Genomic DNA, 21,126 nt, shown 5'->3' with positions numbered 1-21,126 from the left:
GGTCTCTCCTGCCTAAACAAAGAGAGATACAGAAACCCGGTTACCACCATTCGACAGTCCTTGAATGTATCTACAAAACATGGGAAATTCAAGGTTTGGCCGTTTTTGGTCTGGCCGCCAGATGGTGCCAAATTTGACATATATTTGCGCCACCTGGTGGGCAGTTGTGGAAATTCGAAGAAAATGCGGTTCTAACATGTTGTAGCCACATCAATTCTGCATCGACTGACTTTAGAAACTTGAATATCGGTTCAGTCGTTTTGAGTCTAGAAGCTTCTTAAGAGACCAATGTTTGTCTATACATCCCTTAAGTGGTTTTTAGGCATACGAGTCAATACAGAGGTCAACTTAACGGTCTCTCCTGCCTAAACTAAGAAAGATACAGAAACTCGGTTACCGCCATTCGATTGTCCTTGAATGTATCTACAACATATAGGAAATTCAAGGTCTTGACGTTTTTGGTCTGGCCGCCAGATGACACCAAAGTTGACATATATTCGCGCCACCTGGTGGGCAGTTGTAGAAGATCGACGAAAATGCGGTTCTAGTATGTTGTAGCCACATCCATTCTGCATCGACTGACACTAGAAACTTGAAGATCGGTGTAGTCGTATTGAATGTAGAAGCTTCTAAAGAGACCTATGTTCGTCTATGCACCCTTTAGTGGTCTTTAGGCATACGAGTCAATACAGAGGTCAACTTAACGGTCTCTCCTGCCTAAACTAAGAAAGATACAGAAATTCGATTACCGGTATTCAATAGTCCTTGAATGTATCTATAACATATAGGAAATTCAAGGTCTTGACGTTTTTGGTCTGGCCGCCAGATTGCGCTAAATTTGACATATATTTGCGCCACCTGGTGGGCAGTTGGAGAAATTCGACGAAAATGCTGTTCTAACATGTTGTAGCCACGTCAATTCTGCATCGACTGACACTAGAAACTTGAAGATCAATTCAGTCGTTTTGAGTCTAGAAGCTTCTAAAGAGACCATTGTTTGGCTATACACCCCGTAAGTGGTCTTTAGGCATACGAGTCAATGCAGAGGTCAATTTAACGGTCTCTCCTGCCTAAACTAAGAAAGATACAGAAACCCGGTTACCAGCATTCGACAGTCCTTGAATGTATCTACAAAACATAGGAAACTGAAGGTCTTGACGTTTTTGGTCTGGCCGCCAGATGGCGCCCAATTTGACATATATTTGCGCCACCTGGTGGGCAGTTGTAGAAATTCGACGAAAATGCGGTTCTAACATGTTGTTGCCACATCAATTCTGCATCGAATCACACTAGAAACTTGAAGATCAATTCAGTCGTTTTGAGTCTAAAAGCTTCTAAAGAGACCAATGTTTGGCTATACACCCCTTAAGTGGTCTTTAGGCATACGAGTCAATACAGAGGTCAACTTAACGGTCTCTCCTGCCTAAACTAAGAAAGATACAGAAACCCAATTACCGCCATTCAATAGTCCTTGAATGTATCTACATCATATAGGACATTCAGGGTCTTTTCGTTTTTGGTCTGGCCGCCAGATGGCGCCAAAGTTGACATATATTTGCGCCACCTGGTGGGCAGTTGTAGAAGTTCGACGAAAATACGGTTCTAACATGTTGTAGCCACATCAATTCTGCATCGACTGACACTAGAAACTTGAAGATCGGTTCAGTCGTTTTGATTCTAGAAGCTTCTTAAGAGACCAATGTTTGTCTATACACCCCTTTAGTGGTCTTTAGGCATACGAGTCAATACAGAGGTCAACTTAACGGTCTCTCCTGCCTAAACTAAGAAAGATACAGAAAACCTGTTACCGCCATTCGATAGACCTTGAATGTATCTACAACACATAGGAAATTCAAGGTCTTGACGTTTTTGGTCTGGCCGCCCGATGACGCCAAATTTGACATATATTTGCGCCACCTGGTGGGCAGTTGTAGAAGTTCGACGAAAATGCGGTTCTAACATGTTGTAGCCACGTCAATTCTGCATCGAATGACACTAGAAACTTGAAGATCAATTCAGTCGTTTTGAGTCTAAAAGCTTCTAAAGAGACCAATGTTTGGCTATACACCCCTTAAGTGGTCTTTAGGCATACGAGTCAATACAGAGGTCAACTTAACGGTCTCTCCTGCCTAAACTAAGAAAGATACAGAAACCCGGTTACCGTCATTTGATAGTCCTTGAATATATCTACAACATATAGGAAATGCAAGGTTTGGACGTTTTTGGTCTGGCCGCCAGATGGTGCCAAATTTGACATATATTTGCGCCACCTGGTGGGCAGTTGTAGAAATTCGAAGAAAATGCATTTCTAACATGTTGTAGCCACATCAATTCTGCATCGACTGACACTAGAAACTTGAATATCGGTTCAGTCGTTTTGAGTCTAGAAGCTTCTTAAGAGACCAGACCAAAAACGTCAAGACCTTGAATTTCCTATATGTTATAGATACATTCAAGGAATATCGAATGGCGGTAACCGGATTTCTGTATCTTTCTTAGTTTAGGCAAGAGAGACCGTTAAGTTGACCTCTGAATTGACTCGCATGCCTAAAGACCACTTAAGGGGTGCATAGACAAACATAGGTCCCTTTAGAAGCTTCTACATTCAATACGACTACACCGATCTTCAAGTTTCTAGTTTCAGTCGATGCAGAATGGATGTGGCTACAACATATTAGAACCGCATTTTCCTCGATCTTCTACAACTGCCCACCAGGTGGCGCGAATATATGTCAATTTTGGCGTCATCTGGCAGCCAGACCAAAAACGTCAAGACCTTGAATTTCCTATGTGTTGTAGATACATTCAAGGACTATCGAATGGTGGTAACCGGGTTTCTGTATCTTTCTTAGTTTAGGCAGGAGAGACCGCTAAGTTGACCTCTGCATTGACTCGTATGCCTAAAGACCACTTACGGGGTGTATAGCCAAACATTGGCCTCTTTAGAAGCTTCTAGACTCAAAACGACTATGTGCACGCATGCGTATATCTGGAAAAGTCTTTGATGTCGGTCAAAAGGAGCACTATTTTCGTGTTCAGGAGGTCAAGGAGCATCATTCCTGTGATTTTGAACGAAATCGAAGGGGTCCGCCCAACGTGCCATATGCAACATATGCAATTTGAATGTGCACGCATGCGTATATCTGGAAAAGTCTTTGATGTCGGTCAAAAGTAGCACTGTTTTCGTGTTCAGGAGGTCAAGGAGCATCATTCCTGTGATTTTGAGCGAAATCGAAGGGGTCCGCCCAACGTGCCATATGCAACATATGCAATTTGAATGTGCACGCATGCGTATATCTGGAAAAGTCTTTGATGTCGGTCAAAAGGAGCACTATTTTCGTGTTCAGGAGGTGAAGGAGCATCATTCCTGTGATTTTGAGCGAAATCGAAGGGGTCCGCCCAACGTGCCATATGCAACATATGCAATTTGAATGTGCACGCATGCGTATATCTGGAAAAGTCTTTGATGTCGGTCTAAAGGAGCACTATTTTCGTGTTCAGGAGGTCAAGGAGCATCATTCCTGTGATTTTGAACGAAATCGAAGGGGTCCGCCCAACGTGCCATATGCAACATATGCAATTTGAATGTGCACGGATGCGTATATCTGGAAAAGTCTTTGATGTCGGTCAAAAGTAGCACTGTTTTCGTGTTCAGGAGGTCAAGGAGCATCATTCCTGTGATTTTGAGCGAAATCGAAGGGGTCCGCCCAACGTGCCATATGCAACATATGCAATTTGAATGTGCACGCATGCGTATATCTGGAAAAGTCTTTGATGTCGGTCAAAAGGAGCACTACTTTCGTGTTCAGGAGGTCAAGGAGCATCATTCCTGTGATTTTGAGCGAAATCGAAGGGGTCCGCCCAACGTGCCATATGCAACATATGCAATTTGAATGTGCACGCATGCGTATATCTGGAAAAGTCTTTGATGTCGGTCAAAAGGAGCACTATTTTTGTGTTCAGGAGGTCAAGGAGCATCATTCCTGTGATTTTGAGCGAAATCGAAGGGGTCCGCCCAACGTGCCATATGCAACATATGCAATTTGAATGTGCACGCATGCGTATATCTGGAAAAGTCTTTGATGTCGGTCAAAAGGAGCACTATTTTCGTGTTCAGGAGGTCAAGGAGCATCATTCCTGTGATTTTGAGCGAAATCGAAGGGGTCCGCCCAACGTGCCATATGCAACATATGCAATTTGAATGTGCACGCATGCGTATATCTGGAAAAGTCTTTGATGTCGGTCAAAAGGAGCACTATTTTCGTGTTCAGGAGGTCAAGGAGCATCATTCCTGTGATTTTGAACGAAATCGAAGGGGTCCGCCCAACGTGCCATATGCAACATATGCAATTTGAATGTGCACGGATGCGTATATCTGGAAAAGTCTTTGATGTCGGTTAAAAGTAGCACTGTTTTCGTGTTCAGGAGGTCAAGGAGCATCATTCCTGTGATTTTGAGCGAAATCGAAGGGGTCCGCCCAACGTGCCATATGCAACATATGCAATTTGAATGTGCACGCATGCGTATATCTGGAAAAGTCTTTGATGTCGGTCAAAAGGAGCACTACATACTTTCGTGTTCAGGAGGTCAAGGAGCATCATTCCTGTGATTTTGAACGAAATCGAAGGGGTCCGCCCAACGTGCCATATGCAACATATGCAATTTGAATGTGCACGCATGCGTATATCTGGAAAAGTCTTTGATGTCGGTCAAAAGGAGCACTATTTTCGTGTTCAGGAGGTGAAGGAGCATCATTCCTGTGATTTTGAGCGAAATCGAAGGGGTCCGCCCAACGTGCCATATGCAACATATGCAATTTGAATGTGCACGCATGCGTATATCTGGAAAAGTCTTTGATGTCGGTCTAAAGGAGCACTATTTTCGTGTTCAGGAGGTCAAGGAGCATCATTCCTGTGATTTTGAACGAAATCGAAGGGGTCCGCCCAACGTGCCATATGCAACATATGCAATTTGAATGTGCACGCATGCGTATATCTGGAAAAGTCTTTGATGTCGGTCAAAAGGAGCACTATTTTCGTGTTCAGGAGGTGAAGGAGCATCATTCCTGTGATTTTGAGCGAAATCGAAGGGGTCCGCCCAACGTGCCATATGCAACATATGCAATTTGAATGTGCACGCATGCGTATATCTGGAAAAGTATTTGATGTCGGTCTAAAGGAGCACTATTTTCGTGTTCAGGAGGTCAAGGAGCATCATTCCTGTGATTTTGAACGAAATCGAAGGGGTCCGCCCAACGTGCCATATGCAACATATGCAATTTGAATGTGCACGGATGCGTATATCTGGAAAAGTCTTTGATGTCGGTCAAAAGTAGCACTGTTTTCGTGTTCAGGAGGTCAAGGAGCATCATTCCTGTGATTTTGAGCGAAATCGAAGGGGTCCGCCCAACGTGCCATATGCAACATATGCAATTTGAATGTGCACGCATGCGTATATCTGGAAAAGTCTTTGATGTCGGTCAAAAGGAGCACTACTTTCGTGTTCAGGAGGTCAAGGAGCATCATTCCTGTGATTTTGAGCGAAATCGAAGGGGTCCGCCCAACGTGCCATATGCAACATATGCAATTTGAATGTGCACGCATGCGTATATCTGGAAAAGTCTTTGATGTCGGTCTAAAGGAGCACTATTTTCGTGTTCAGGAGGTCAAGGAGCATCATTCCTGTGATTTTGAACGAAATCGAAGGGGTCCGCCCAACGTGCCATATGCAACATATGCAATTTGAATGTGCACGGATGCGTATATCTGGAAAAGTCTTTGATGTCGGTCAAAAGTAGCACTGTTTTCGTGTTCAGGAGGTCAAGGAGCATCATTCCTGTGATTTTGAGCGAAATCGAAGGGGTCCGCCCAACGTGCCATATGCAACATATGCAATTTGAATGTGCACGCATGCGTATATCTGGAAAAGTCTTTGATGTCGGTCAAAAGGAGCACTACTTTCGTGTTCAGGAGGTCAAGGAGCATCATTCCTGTGATTTTGAGCGAAATCGAAGGGGTCCGCCCAACGTGCCATATGCAACATATGCAATTTGAGTGTGCACGCATGCGTATATCTGGAAAAGTCTTTGATGTCGGTCAAAAGGAGCACTATTTTTGTGTTCAGGAGGTCAAGGAGCATCATTCCTGTGATTTTGAGCGAAATCGAAGGGGTCCGCCCAACGTGCCATATGCAACATATGCAATTTGAATGTGCACGCATGCGTATATCTGGAAAAGTCTTTGATGTCGGTCAAAAGGAGCACTATTTTCGTGTTCAGGAGGTCAAGGAGCATCATTCCTGTGATTTTGAGCGAAATCGAAGGGGTCCGCCCAACGTGCCATATGCAACATATGCAATTTGAATGTGCACGCATGCGTATATCTGGAAAAGTCTTTGATGTCGGTCAAAAGGAGCACTATTTTCGTGTTCAGGAGGTCAATGAGCATCATTCCTGTGATTTTGAACGAAATCGAAGGGGTCCGCCCAACGTGCCATATGCAACATATGCAATTTGAATGTGCACGGATGCGTATATCTGGAAAAGTCTTTGATGTCGGTCAAAAGTAGCACTGTTTTCGTGTTCAGGAGGTCAAGGAGTATCATTCCTGTGATTTTGAGCGAAATCGAAGGGGTCCGCCCAACGTGCCATATGCAACATATGCAATTTGAATGTGCACGCATGCGTATATCTGGAAAAGTCTTTGATGTCGGTCAAAAGGAGCACTATTTTCGTGTTCAGGAGGTCAAGGAGCATCATTCCTGTGATTTTGAGCGAAATCGAAGGGGTCCGCCCAACGTGCCATATGCAACATATGCAATTTGAATGTGCACGCATGCGTATATCTGGAAAAGTCTTTGATGTCGGTCAAAAGGAGCACTATTTTCGTGTTCAGGAGGTCAAGGAGCATCATTCCTGTGATTTTGAACGAAATCGAAGGGGTCCGCCCAACGTGCCATATGCAACATATGCAATTTGAATGTGCACGGATGCGTATATCTGGAAAAGTCTTTGATGTCGGTTAAAAGTAGCACTGTTTTCGTGTTCAGGAGGTCAAGGAGCATCATTCCTGTGATTTTGAGCGAAATCGAAGGGGTCCGCCCAACGTGCCATATGCAACATATGCAATTTGAATGTGCACGCATGCGTATATCTGGAAAAGTCTTTGATGTCGGTCAAAAGGAGCACTACTTTCGTGTTCAGGAGGTCAAGGAGCATCATTCCTGTGATTTTGAACGAAATCGAAGGGGTCCGCCCAACGTGCCATATGCAACATATGCAATTTGAATGTGCACGCATGCGTATATCTGGAAAAGTCTTTGATGTCGGTCAAAAGGAGCACTTTTTTCGTGTTCAGGAGGTCAAGGAGCATCATTCCTGTGACTTTGAACGAAATCGGAGGGGTCCTGCAAGTTCACTTTAGGACGAGAAATCTGAATATCACTTGTATTTGCCTCTTGGCTTTGCTCAATAGGTTTATCGACTGTTTTTCGCCCTTTGGTCTAACAATGCCTCTGGTGCTTAAGTATATTGTTATTGCAGTATGTATAGCTAATGTCCTTCATAAATACGAAGCTGTCACGTGTAAAACGACTCCAAAAAGTGAGAAAAATTGCATGACCTTGAACGACCTTGAACTTTAGAGACTTCTCCTGAGAAAACTATGCGACCGCGTTTGATGCAAATTAGTTTTTTGTAAAGCACTACTGAGTCTTAATCATTTCTGAAATTTTCTTGAAATTTGATGAGGTCCGATTTTTCCGGGAAGTTTACTAACCAGAATATTGTACTAGTAAAACAAACGTGAATAACTTGGAAAATACTTAATGTCGGTAAATAAAAAGATGATTTTTGCACTTAGGAGCTCATGGTCTATCTGCTGTGCAATTTTCAGCCAAATCGAAGGGGTCCGCGAATGTGCACGCGAATCTGAATGTGAATATGATGCAACTATATGCACGTACAAATTCCTCAGTCCGGGAGCCTGCGCATCTAAGAGGACAGTGACACCATATTTGATGCGACCCAACGCGGTACTCTGTTCTGTAGCGGGTAAGCCTGTGCGGTATCTTCAGCATAAAAAACGACTATCGGTGGAAAAAGATAGCGCACAAAAAACGACAGCCAACACCTGCTGACGGAGTTCAATACAGCCAAACAAAGATCTTTGGATCAAAGATCGACCGAACGCTGAATTCACGTGCTTCTGTCATCAATACAGCCAAACAAAGATCAAACGGTCTACTGCTCTCTTAGCTGGCAGACCGTTTGGTGGGGTGGCAATCTTATGGAAAAAGTCATTGCAATCTAGTATACGGGTTAAGGTGATAAATGATCGCATCATGGAGATTAATATTGCCACAACCATTGGCGCCGTATGTCTTTTCAATGTGTATTTACCAACTGATTACAGAGACTCAGAAAGTCATGACCAGTTTTGCATGTCATTGGGACAGTTAGCTTACAATATTGATGTTGCGCGCTCCAGAACAAGTCACATTGGTATCATAGGTGATTTCAATGCCAACAGTTATGGCTCTCGTTTTTTTGGTGAATTGATGGAGTTTTGTGAGGAAAATGAACTTGTCGTTTCTGACGTTAAAAATTTGGGTTTATCGGGGAATACATTCACCTATGTCAGTGCTGCCTATGGAACTGTATCCTGGCTCGATCATTGCATTTGTAGTCCCAGCCTGCATGATAATGTCCACAACATATTGGTGAAGTATGACGTTTGTTTCACAGATCATATGCCTCTGGTGGTTGAATTTAACTTTCAGAGCGTTGAGCTTGTCACTTTGGCCCCAGAGGTTCCCTCCTATCGAAAAATCTGTTGGAGATCTGTAAATGTAGAACAAGTTCAACTTTATAATCAGTCAGTACGTCTAAAGTTGAGAACGTTCTGTGCTGAAGTTGATGATCTCACTGGCACTTGCGTTGGGGATTGTAGGGATGATTCCCATATTCATAAACTATCCCATTGCTGCAAGGCGTTCACTGAAGCTGTCATTTTGAGCGGCCAGCAATGCTTTGGTTCTAAGCAAGTTCACCAAAAGCACGCCAGGCCTTTTCCAAAATGGAATGAGACTGTGAAAATCAAGCACAATACAGCTCGTAATTCTTTTTTTCGTTGGAGGTCTGCTGGCTCTCCCAGAGACGGTCCTCTGTCAGCTCAAATGAGGGAATCAAGGCTGGCTTTCAAATATGCTTTGCGGAGATGTAGGAGAGAAAGAGATATCTTCAATGTAAATAAGCTTGCTTTGTCTTTGTTGAACAGAGAGCATAATCAATTCTGGGTACACGTGAGACAGATGCTTGGTGGTCAAAGTTCCTTTCCACCTAGCTTTGGGGGTGTCACAGGAGCTGCGAACGTAGCGAATATGTGGGCCGATCATTTCAAAACTGTTCTAAATGACGATAGCTGCAGCAGTGGTCAAGCAATTATCAACCATATCATCAATGATCGGCTGCCTGATGTTCTCCCCATTACCAGGGAGGAAGTGTCGAGTGCTATAGCCAAAATGAAAGGTGGAAAAACTGCAGGCTGGGATCAGATGTACAGTGAACATCTGCGTTATCTTGAAGCTGAAAACTTATATGTCATAGTCTCCATATTTAACAGCATACTGAACCATGGAAACGTCCCTGATGATCTCATTTATTCACTGTTGACGCCATTAATTAAGGATAAAAGTGGTGCACTTGATGATAAATCGAACTATAGGGCAATCGCTTTATCCACAACTTTATCAAAAGTCTTGGAACTTATTCTGGTTGACAGGCTTCTACCGCTATTAAGAACAAATGATGCGCAATTTGGATTTAAGTCTAATCATTCAACAACGCATGCTACATATGTTCTTAAAGAAACAGTTCACTATTACACTAGACAAGGAAGCCCATTGTACGCCTGCTTCCTTGATGCAAGCAAAGCATTCGATAGAGTGAATCACGCTAAGCTCTTTCAAATACTCCAAGAAAGGGGTGTTCCGTTACCATATCTGAAACTGTTAACTCATTGGTACAGGTCCCAGATGATGAGCGTCAAATGGGCAAATAGCACATCCTATTCATTTCCGGTCGCAAACGGTGTTCGCCAGGGTGGATGCTTGTCACCATTATTGTTCAATGTATACCTGGATGATCTCCTTCAAATGTTACAATCTACTGGCATAGGATGTCACGTTGGTGGCTGTGCTGTAAATGTGCTGGCGTATGCCGACGATATTGTTGTCTTGTCGCCATCAAGGGGTGGTTTACAAGAGCTTGTCAAAATATGTGAATCGTTTGCTGTGTCCAGGGACATACAATTCAATGCTAAGAAGAGTGTATGCATGGTGTTTAATCCCCAGCGTCCAAGTGCATCTTCGCATCTGTCCATGTCACAACCCCCAATTGTGAGGTTGTCAGGTACCAACCTAACATGGGTTGATGAGTTTAAGTATCTTGGGCATGTGATTAACAGCAAACTGAATGATAGCAGCGACATGCGTAAGCTGAAGAGATCGCTATACTATCGTGCTAATATGCTTTGCGCGTTGGTAGGCCATGCTAAAAGAGAAATTCTGATAAAGCTGTTTAAGTCCTACTGCGCGAACCTGTATGGGTGTGAGCTGTGGGATCCATGTAAAGAAAAAAATGTGTTTCGTGAACTGTGTGTGGCGTATCACTCATGTGTGAAGAAAATAGTCAAACTACCGAAATCATTCAGGAACCATCCTCTCTGTCTAGCTCTTCAAATTCTCCCCTGTCCTATGCTAGTAGCAAGCAGACAGCTTCTGTTCTATAAAATACTCCACAGTAGTGAAAATGTGTTGATAAAGAGCTTGCTTGACAGTGACATTGGACAAAATGGTATAGCAGCGAGGGTGCATCTTGCCATCCGACGTGAATATGATATCATGGCCTTAGACTTGTCTTCCTCCTCTCGTGCAGACATTTTGAATATTTTCTTAGGTAGGCTGAAAAGAATGGTCAATCAAAATCCGACATATCATGCTCATGTGAGAAGTGTCATTACAGACAATGTATGAAGCTGAGACGAGCTTCCTCTTGATCGATGTGCGTGCTTGCACTGATTTTAACGTTCTGAATATGAATATCTTGATGTGTGTGTATGTGTGTGTGTATGTATGGATGTAATGATTGTGTTAGCTGTCACTGGAACTCCCTGTATGCACCAATGATGGTGTGAAATAAATGGCATTATTATTATTATTAAAGACACTCATATGACACAGACGTCTATCAAAACTACAAGAAACAGTGCCAGCTCAGGCAGCATGACCCCCCTCCCCCCTCCCCCCGGTGAGCGCCGGCCAACACTCAACGGAAGCGTGATTGACAGCCGTCGTCCCCCACGATCATGACACACACTCCCTCCCTCTCCCCTCTGACATCATGGTCACGTCACAGCCGCCAGGCTGCGGGCCGCCTCTGCAGAGTCCGCTCACCGACCGGCAGCAGTCGAACAAGGTCTGGCCGCCGCGGGAACTGGGTTCCACAGCGACCTCCGACCCCAGCCGAGGGCGGGGCCCGGCCGGCTGACGTGGGAGCCTTCCTGGGCCGGCGGTGGTCAGGTGACCTCCGCGCCGGAGCGGGAAGGGCGGCCGCGGAGTGACCTCCAGCGCTGCCGGCGCTGCAGCGGTCTCCGAGCTGAGAGGTGGCCGCTGCCGTGGGGAGGGGGCTGATGTGTGGACGGCAGAGGTGGGGATAGTGGACAGTGGATGAAGCTGAGGTCATAGAGAAAGAAAGAAAGAAGGAAGGTTGCAAAGAAAAAGAGAGAAAAGTGAGAGGAAAGAAGTAAAAGGGAGACAGAGCGGGGGACGGAGGAAAGGAGAGATGACACGAAAAAGCAAAGATTGAAAAAGGGAGAGTGACAGCTATCTCTGGCCGCGGGGCTCTCGCTCGTTCGTGGCTCGTGCGACCTTGTGAGGCCGCAACTGCAGTCGCGGAACCAGTACCGAACGTCACAGACGCGGCAGTCCCCCCCTCCCCACCTCTCCTCTGCTCATAACCTCCAATATACCATGCCAGGTCAAATCGCCTCACCTCTACCCGATATAAACCAAAGCTACAATCACCAATCCCTCAGAATCTTTTGATCGAACAACACCCAGCCTCTCCTACGTCGTGTAAAACAAAGCATCACCCTCACGGCTAATCAGCACAGTCACGGTCACCATGCGGGCCCCGCTCGGTCTGAGTGACGTCACCCAGACAGCCGGCGGCGGCAGACGGCCGCTCCCTGTCCACTGTCCACGTCAGACGTGATACACAGACAGTCCGCGGCCCCTCCGGCCAGCCGTACCGCACGGGACCACAACAGGGGCAGAGAGGAGGAATCACGGGATAGAGAGGAAGTTCGGTTGAGGACATGTCCGTTCCTCGACCGCAGAGCTGCTGTGGTAGCTTGAACAAATGAACACATCAAGGACGTTGGGATCTACCCCAGTCTGTGCGCAGTGTGCACTGATGGAGTATGGGGCGGGACGGGCGGACGGAGGGCGGACAGGCGCCCGCTGGGGTCGGGGCCAGCGCGCCGCAGGGCGGTACACGGGCGACAGATCGTCGGCAAATGGACGGTGGTCATAGTGCAGCGTCAATGGCTACCGGTCGGGGGGGGGGCACGGAAGGGGGAGCTGCACGAGAACCCGGGTCGGCGGCCTCTACAAACACCAGCTCGAGAGAGACAGAAGCTGCTGATCCGGCGTCATTAAAAATCACTTAGTCCGGTCAGCGTCTTTGTAGCTCGAACTAAAGACTCGTGTCTCATCATAAGCATTACGCCGTGATGGCCGTTTGAACAGCTATCTAAATGTGCATCGTCACATGTGTGCCTGACATACACTCTGATAGCTTATCCCCTTCCTAAAAGTACGAGCAATAGCTGAAACAGGGTACATTCCGACATATCTTCAAATAGCAAAGAAAGCATGACAAATCAAGTATCACATTCAGCTCAATATCTCAGAAGACGAAAACGCATCATGACATCGGTAAATTAAGTTTTTTGAAATGTTTGGAGTCGGATATGACTTATGAACGAGAACCAAGCAACGATAAGCAGAGCATGCTGTATTAGAGGGGTCACTTTCGCCGTCCTCTCGGGAAATTTCGGGTTACGAGATATATCCGAAACCAGGGTTTCAACGTGCCCGCATAACTCCCTTCCTTCCATCTTAATTGTGCAGTTGGATATCAATCAAATTCTGGCAAAAGGTTGTCTATAACCGAAGGTTTGTTGTCAATAGTTAAAACACTATTCTTTAGAATTGTGTTTTTCTATTGAAAAACAATTCTGAGTTCCCTGACAATTTGGCAAAAGCAGCCTGAGATCAGTACAACTTGATGCTCTAGAAAACGGCTGTTCCAAAAATTCTGATTTTTTTTTTCAGGATTTCTAGTGGGCCAGGTGATCTGCGTTCTGGTATGGGTCTCCCCTCCGAATCTGGTGCACGTGCCACGTGACTTTGAAATAAGCATATGAGCAACCACAGGGTAGATGGCACATTCAAGTACAAAAAGTTCATTAAAAAGCACTTCAACCCAGAGCGTTGGACTCCGCGTGGTGAGAGCACGCGTTCCCGGTTATAACAGTCCGGGTTCGAAGCGCGACGGGCGCTCGACATTTGTGGGCCTCCTGACAGGTATGGTTGCGGTTGGTGGCAGGCCGTAGCCAGGCGAAGTCAGCGAGGGGACCGGCCGTGCGCGGCTTTGTGCGCACGTTAAACTTTGGACTCTAAATTCTGCCGTAGAACTGGAATTGCGCGATCGGAGGGTAGAGGGCAGGGTCATCGCAACAAGCTTCGCTTAGCGGTGGCTCTGTCCTTGTGAATCCTTCCCATCAAAAGGTTCGCACAAAATTTATAAAAAAAAAATAAAAAAAAAACCACAACAAAGCTCATCTGCGGATTTCACGCGGATAGCCAGCGCCGAACCAAATTCAATATCGGGCGATCAACTCTGTATGTGCATATCTGCTCGTTTGAGGAAACATCAGCGAGGCATGGCCGCCCCACACCGGACCTCGCATGCGGGTTGCGAGTTTTTGGGTTTTCGGGTTTCTACAAAATCAAATAACACAGTCTAAGCTGAGTGACCCACACTACCATCGAACAAGCGAGTCTGCATGTTTTTAGCTTGCGAGCGACCTTGCATCGCATTCCAAAAGTGGATTTTGAGTCAACTTTCGATTTTCCTCGCTGCGAGGTCTGCGAGTTCTGCGGGGTTTGCGGGTTTTTCGTTGGAGTAGAATTTTGGTTCGTTGCGCTGGTATTGCGACTACAGGGTGTCCCATAAGTTCGTTCTCACCTAAATTTTACGTTTTTAGGCTCTCTTGCTTAAAGGCACGCTGAAATTGGTTCGTTACTGAGCTTACATGGTTGCCATGGCTGGTAGAAATATGCTCCACAGTAACCAATTTCTGTAGACAAAATAATTTTTGCTAGAGAGCCCGTTTCCTACACAGACGACTAACGCCGCAACATAGAGGTCTCCAATACGGGTACGTCTCGGTATTTAGTCAGCACGTGACCATTCGCGACGATTAAGGGTGATTGAGGCCTACCAGTCTGTAGACAATGTCCATCGCTAACTGGACGCACAGTCAGCAAGTGACACCGATGATTTGTCGGAAGTCAATCATTGCAAGTTTAGCCTCTTTTTTTTTTGTCAGCTCTCAGGAGTGAGCCATGTGGCCAAAACTGTGTGGCGCCAAAGTGGCCATCAAAAAGGTCAAAGGGTTAGAAAGTTGGTAAGCAGACTTTTCAGGATGGATTACCAGCTGTCTAAGAGTGTTCTTTCGGGGTACATAACTCAAGGTGACTTAAGCTTTGCTTACCGGAGGGCTCAAAACAGTCAAAAATGTCTTAAAATGGCCAAACATGAGTTTCGTTATGCCTGAGGCTAAAAAAAAACTAAAGGGCTGAGGACATCAACCAGGTCATCTGGACTAACTAGTCCACGTTCGAGACGAAACACCCGTCCAAACCCGAAAACAACCCCATAAGGGCGAAGGAGGAGGCCTCTGTTTCGTCCCGTTATGTTCCCATGCGAAAGGCCAAGGTCACGGTATTGTGGGGTTATAGGCGTCCAGACGCTAACCAGGTTGCGATTGGTGTCCCAGAAACAGCTTTGGGAAGCATAATACTTTCCCAAGAATATCTAGGAGGAGTTTTAACCCTCAAGCTGAACTCGAACCGCGAGTATGAACACATTTATAGAGGAGAAAATGGCATCCGAGAGGTCGTAGGCCCATCTTCAGGCAAAACAGTGCATCAGTGCAAAGGTCAAGCAAAGCTTAAAAGCGGTGCAAGGAGACTGTGACAGGCGTTTGTGGCAAGACCACATGCCAGGCACCTCATCGGATCAAAATTTCATAAAAAATTTGTTGGTTATGCTGAAAATTAGGCTCGTCGAAGTGTAGCGCTGTTCCAGCCTCGAGGAGCTCACGGCGCATGTCAAGTCAGTCTGGGTTAACTTTAAGCCTGCTATGCAGCCAAACATGCCGGTTGGCATGCCGCAGCATGTGTTCATGTGTTTGCCTATTAAATGAGGAGCACATTGAGGGGTTACAAATATATCAAAACGCAATGTACTCTGTTTCACATGCAAATATAATGTGAGAACGAACTTATGGGACACCCTGTATATGCAATTTTCCGAAGGTGTACCGGTTTCACTGCATTCATGAAGCTACCATAAGGGAGCGGTCTAAGCACTCTATAAATTAGTATTATGCCCCAATCTCAAAACCCGCAAACTCGCAACCCGCATGCGAGGTCCAGTGTGGGGCGGCCTTAAACTACATATGTCGGGCTCACTATGAATCCTTGTCAGTTTTGTCGGGAATGAAAACAAACCAATTATCGAAGAGCAACCAGGAACAGATAACAGAACACCGATCGTGGTGTGTTGATGGTTTTTGTGCCACCCGCTGGTATCCCTCCAGCACATAGGCGTGAGCAATGAACATAAAGCCGCAACGAGCCAAGTAGGCTCTCAAACATGCAAACTTCCATTGGGAGCCTAAAGTAGCGTAACTTTGCGACGACCCGGGTAGAGTTCAGACTGCGGCCGTGCGGTGTTCCCCGTTCTACCGGAAGGTCAGCGCTCCGAGTCCAGTCCAGCCAAAGTGTACTTGGGTACAACTAACTAGTAACCATCCACTGAGCTGAATGACAGAATATCGATACAGTTTCCAAATTCCAATCCATCGCGGACATATTCTAATCCTTATGATCACGGACGATGCAATAAAGCTCTGGAATAAGCATCTAAGTGCAGAAAGCAGCAATCGGAGCAGCCACAGACACACTAAATGTCCCAAATTGTGACAGCTACGGCGGGCTATGCGTAAGCAGCCTTACCGCATTACCCACATAGTCTCACCTTATGCGATGTGACATTTCTACCAGCTCGTCGCTTCATCCGTAAGCGTCACATCCCGTTACATTTTCACCACGTTACCCTTTTTGTCAGCCATCGCCAGGCCGATGGATTTTTGAAGACTGACTCTGACGCTGGCTTTTACAAATCGACCCAGACTCCGACTCTACCTTCGGTTACACAATTCAGGGCATATCTAATTGAGGCATTGAGACAGTATCACGGTATAGTGATTTGTGTCTGAGATACTTTTCTGTTGGATGTTGCCTGAACGTTACCTGGCACATTTCAAAGAAAACATTACAGCTCTGCAGTTCTCTGCAGCCCGAACTCCTCGACAGGAAGCCTGAGCTCTAGTGTGAGCGACAATATCCGACTCGGGCTGGGGATCACTTCATCTGCGGGCGCCCAGCCCACAGAGGCCACTCATTTTCGGGGGTCCGGGTCTACAACAGCTTTTCAAGGCCCTCAGACAGATTTCGGAGGGCATTCCTTCTGTATGAGGCCATCAGCCAGCCTCAGAGGACTCTCATCGGCCTCTCGGGGCCCCGTGCTTGAAGGGCCTTCTTTCCGTGTGAGAAGGCCAACAGCCAGCCTCAGAGGTATCTAATCAGCCTCTGAGAGCCCCATGCTAGTCTGAGAGAGTACCTCACACCGCACCGGACTGAGACGGCTCACAAGATTTTAGTACTCGTCTTACGGGTACGGAACCCACGATAGCCACAAGATCGCCAGCCGGCCTAATCTAACCCGTGCCTCCTCTGATTACTCAACATCGGAGTCAGTGTTTATCATACATGACCGGTCCAAAACGAACGTAAAATCTTCCGACATGCAGGCTAAGTGCACGAGTTTAAGCAATGTTAACTCCGTTTCCGACTTCGGCCAGAACTGTCGAGACCGCCCGACCCCGTCTCCGAATCGACAGTTTGACCCCGACTCTGGCCAGAACTGTTCAGTCCGCCCGACTGCCGCTGGGCAGCTGTGTCGTCACCCACCTTGTCCTGACAGGCCCGCAGCTGGTTCACGAGCAGGGTGCACCGCTCAGGGTCCTTCCGGCCGTCGAAGCTGTCCAGCTCCAGCGTCACCTTGTTCAGCTCATCGTCGGCGAAAAAGAACTGCGCGAACAGCGATGTGTCTGTCCTCTGCAACACAAGAGATGAAAGCCGTCATTAAATGCACAAGATAAAACATGGACGAAACCAACAAGAAAAATGTATGGCCAGGTCAGTCAGAATACCTGCATTGAAGATCTAGATTATTAGGTGTCACTATGTCACAATTTCATAGAATGGCAAATAACACTCGAGGTAAAAGGGGCAACTGAGGTATGAGATGGCATATGTTTTTATATCAATGCTAAATGAGTAATATCAACAGAGACCAAACTCAGTATCATTTTTAATCACGATTGTCAGTGGTATCATGGACACTGAATGACAGGCATTACTACGTCCTGTCATCAAGGGTTTAAAATATAATTATATAATCCCTCCTACAGCTCCACCTTACTTACAGCAGCCTGATAGCCACTTCACCTGAATTCAGAAATCATTTTAATTTATTTGATGATTATTCTAATTTTGACAGCCATATGTGAGAAAAGTGATTCTTTAATGTAAGCAAGTGAAATTTATGCTTTAAAGGTAGTGTGCCACCTTTGAAAGATTTCCCATTTTATTTTTCCTAGGATAAGAAGCTTCTGTTTTTACCTAATATCGCAAAAAAATCAAAAATGGGCCTGGAATAGTGCCTTTTTCGCCTAAAAGTTTATCGGTTTTTAGATATGTATAACAACTGTAGTGGGCTCACCTGCAAACAGGCGTCGGGCAACAATCGCGAATGCGGCGCACTTGTGACAATAAGCAAAGGTCATTATAGTGTTACGACCATACGACGTACGGGAATGAGTTATCAGCTGTCTAATCGTAGACAACACAATGTCGAGCCTTAAACTGTAAGCCCGTATTGGTATCGTTTCTTTTATTTGGCTGTCGAACATTATTTATGGTTTGAAATATGATTTTATGTAAAATAATTGATATGAAAAAGCCGTCTTATAAGTTATGACCCCATTTCACCACACGCAAGTGGCAGAAATGACAATGATCAGCTGACGCATTTTTCTTGGCCGAAGTCAGAGCGCGCGGCCCGACGCACCACGCGTATTTGGAAATTCCGACCTCGACGAGCATCAGAAGCCACCTAACAGGCGTGTTCGAAACCGCAGGAGATGATGATGAACGGGTTTATCGAAACTTGATTGGATGAGCATATCGGTAATAGCGATTTCAGTGTGTGCATTTATTGTTCATAGTGGTGTGAAATGTGGTTGGGGTACGACCGACAACCCGTCGGGGCGAATTTCGCACTGGGGTACTCAAAATTTGAAGAATTTAAGACGTTTCCATGAGTTTTGAAGGTATGGATAAGTTCTAAAAATCCGGTTCTCCTTATCTGGGCCATTAACTCCATACGGTCCAAGAAAGCTGGCACACTACCTTTAATTGATAATATTTTAGTGGTCTACCATTGAACAAAAATATTTAGCAGTATTTCTGTGACAAAGGCAGCAAACATTTGGTAGTCAGGGGGGATAGGAATGAAAAGGTAGGTAGATAGAAAAGCCTCCTTTAAATAAATATCATCATAGTTTAGTAGACTAGTTTCCAATGGCCAAAAACATGAAATGCTGTGTTGATTGTGACTGATTGTGGGTGGACCTTGACTGCTAAGATTATACATCACAGTGAATAACATAATGTGTAGCAGAATAACTGATGTGCTCACTGAACATGCAGCCTGATACAGTGTTCATTTACCTATTTCATTTGGCCTGCAGTACACTACCAGTTACCACTACCATACCATCAGGCTATTCCTGTCCTACAAAAATAGTGTGGCCACAAGTGACTTGAATGGAGCTTTCACCACCTGTCATCTCAGGTAAAAGACATCCCCCTATTGCAAAAATGGGACAAACTGGATGTATGACCCTCCAGCAAAAGAGTGGTTGGTTAGCCTATGTGCTTTTGGTGTAATAACTTTAAATCACAGAGACACTCCTGTAAAATGACTCAATAGAAATGGGAAGAGGGCTCATGCACACATTTCAGCAGTGGTTTTCAACAGCCATTAGACGTATTCATCAATGCAGATCGATTATTGTGATGTTGGCAGTCAACCACTTAATACCTGGAGGGCCGTACATAGGTGATTATTGCATATGGATGGGCATATCATCTTGGTCAAGAAAATGCTTACTATCAACTCCAACTGGAAATTCTTTACAATAGTCACTTTAAATAATAAGCCTGAAATTGACTTGCAAAAGTATAAAAATGGTGTCACACACAAAGAAAATGATACCTTAAATGGCAAATATTTGTAACCAATTAGAATCAGACCCCAAAACAATTATTGACAAACACAGTGTTCCTGTGCAAAGGCAAAAAAAAAAACTACCATGTGGAGTCAGAGTCTGTCTGTACATAGTAGTCTTTGCCTTTGCACGGCAGAGGGTGACCAAAGTGCTGTTCCGTAGCCATTTCTGTTAGCATGCCATGCCACTTGAGCTCCCACCCTGGTGAATTTCAAACCTACATGAATTTCACATGTAAAGGGCCAGGGAACACCAGCAGGCATATAACGTGCTGATAAAAAGAACAGTGTACAACCTAGGAACCAAAATCGCCAACAATGTGCTAACAAATTGGGTATTAGTATATATTAGGTCCGAGTGGACAATTGTGACGCTGTTGATACAAATATGTAACAGCAAAAAAATTAGGTTTTAGGTTAGTTTAGGTTGTAGGTTTGTAGGTTTTAGGTTTTAGGTTGGTAGGTTTGTAGGTTAGGTTAGGTTAGGTTGTAGGTTTGTAGGTTGTTGGTAAATAGGTAAGGTTAGGTCAGGTTTGATTATGTTTTTTCTTTTATTTCCAGGACATATAAGTATCATTTTTTGATTCAGGATGTCAAATAATGTAAGAATATGAAAACTTTATCTTTTTACAGTCACTCGGACTCGATGTATACTTTTACCACAAATTGTAAGCAGTATTTACATGGTTTTTAAGAGTATAAACATTGTTTTAATGGTAAATCAAATCAAATAGTCACCTACCTTGGGTCTGTAGAACCACTTCCTGAGAGAATACATGACAAGCCGGTGCCAATCACAGTACTTGAAAACGATTATATGGCTTCAGTAGTATCCATATCACAGAAATGCACCAAAAATCACAACCACTGCTAGAGTGGCCAGTCAGAACACCGATGGTGATGGTTCACTTTCGAAATTGAAATGTTTCACAATCGTCCTTGTTTCTTCTGGATGTCAAGATCAGTGTCAACGCCGAAGTTGGAAGTTCTTCTGACAGCTGCTGGTGCTCCAATGAGTCCTACGTTATGCCCCCTAATCGAGCATGACAAAAAAAGCTGTATTTATAGGACAACGACCTTGCTCATCCCCACATCCCCACAGCACGATTTCCACTTCCGCCACCACCAATAACGCTGGCGCCTAGAAACTTGTAAAGGGCGGACACCACTGCACAACAAAAATTGTTGCTTTTGCGCCCATTGCGACTTTAGGATGAGACTTCTAGAGACTTTGCGCAGGCAAAACCATGAACACTGGCTAGCAGAATAAAGCTTTCATTGCAAACTAGACATAGACATAGAGCAATGTGTTTTGCATATTCCTCAAAAAATTAATAAACTTGAGCAAGTTATCATAT

General features: G+C 45.1%; 1 protein-coding gene across 1 annotated transcript in view; it reads right to left on the bottom strand.

Annotated features, from left to right (window-relative positions):
• Positions 1 to 20,907, bottom strand: part of LOC122393200 (lateral signaling target protein 2 homolog) — a 41,550-nt gene extending 20,643 nt beyond the window's left edge. Inside the window, exons 1-2 of the mRNA XM_043389029.1 lie at positions 20,511 to 20,907; positions 17,386 to 17,532 (exon numbers count right to left, since the gene is read on the bottom strand). Coding sequence (XP_043244964.1) covers positions 17,386 to 17,532; positions 20,511 to 20,546 — 183 coding nt within the window. The 5' untranslated portion in view covers positions 20,547 to 20,907. The remainder of the gene's footprint in view (positions 1 to 17,385; positions 17,533 to 20,510) is intronic.
• Between the last annotated feature and the right edge of the window lie 219 nt (positions 20,908 to 21,126).

Source organism: Amphibalanus amphitrite, unplaced genomic scaffold, assembly GCF_019059575.1.
Source record: "Amphibalanus amphitrite isolate SeventyFive unplaced genomic scaffold, NRLGWU_Aamphi_draft 000522F_arrow, whole genome shotgun sequence".
Lineage (NCBI taxonomy): Eukaryota > Metazoa > Arthropoda > Thecostraca > Balanomorpha > Balanidae > Amphibalanus > Amphibalanus amphitrite.
This window is presented reverse-complemented; position numbering and strand designations above follow the sequence as displayed.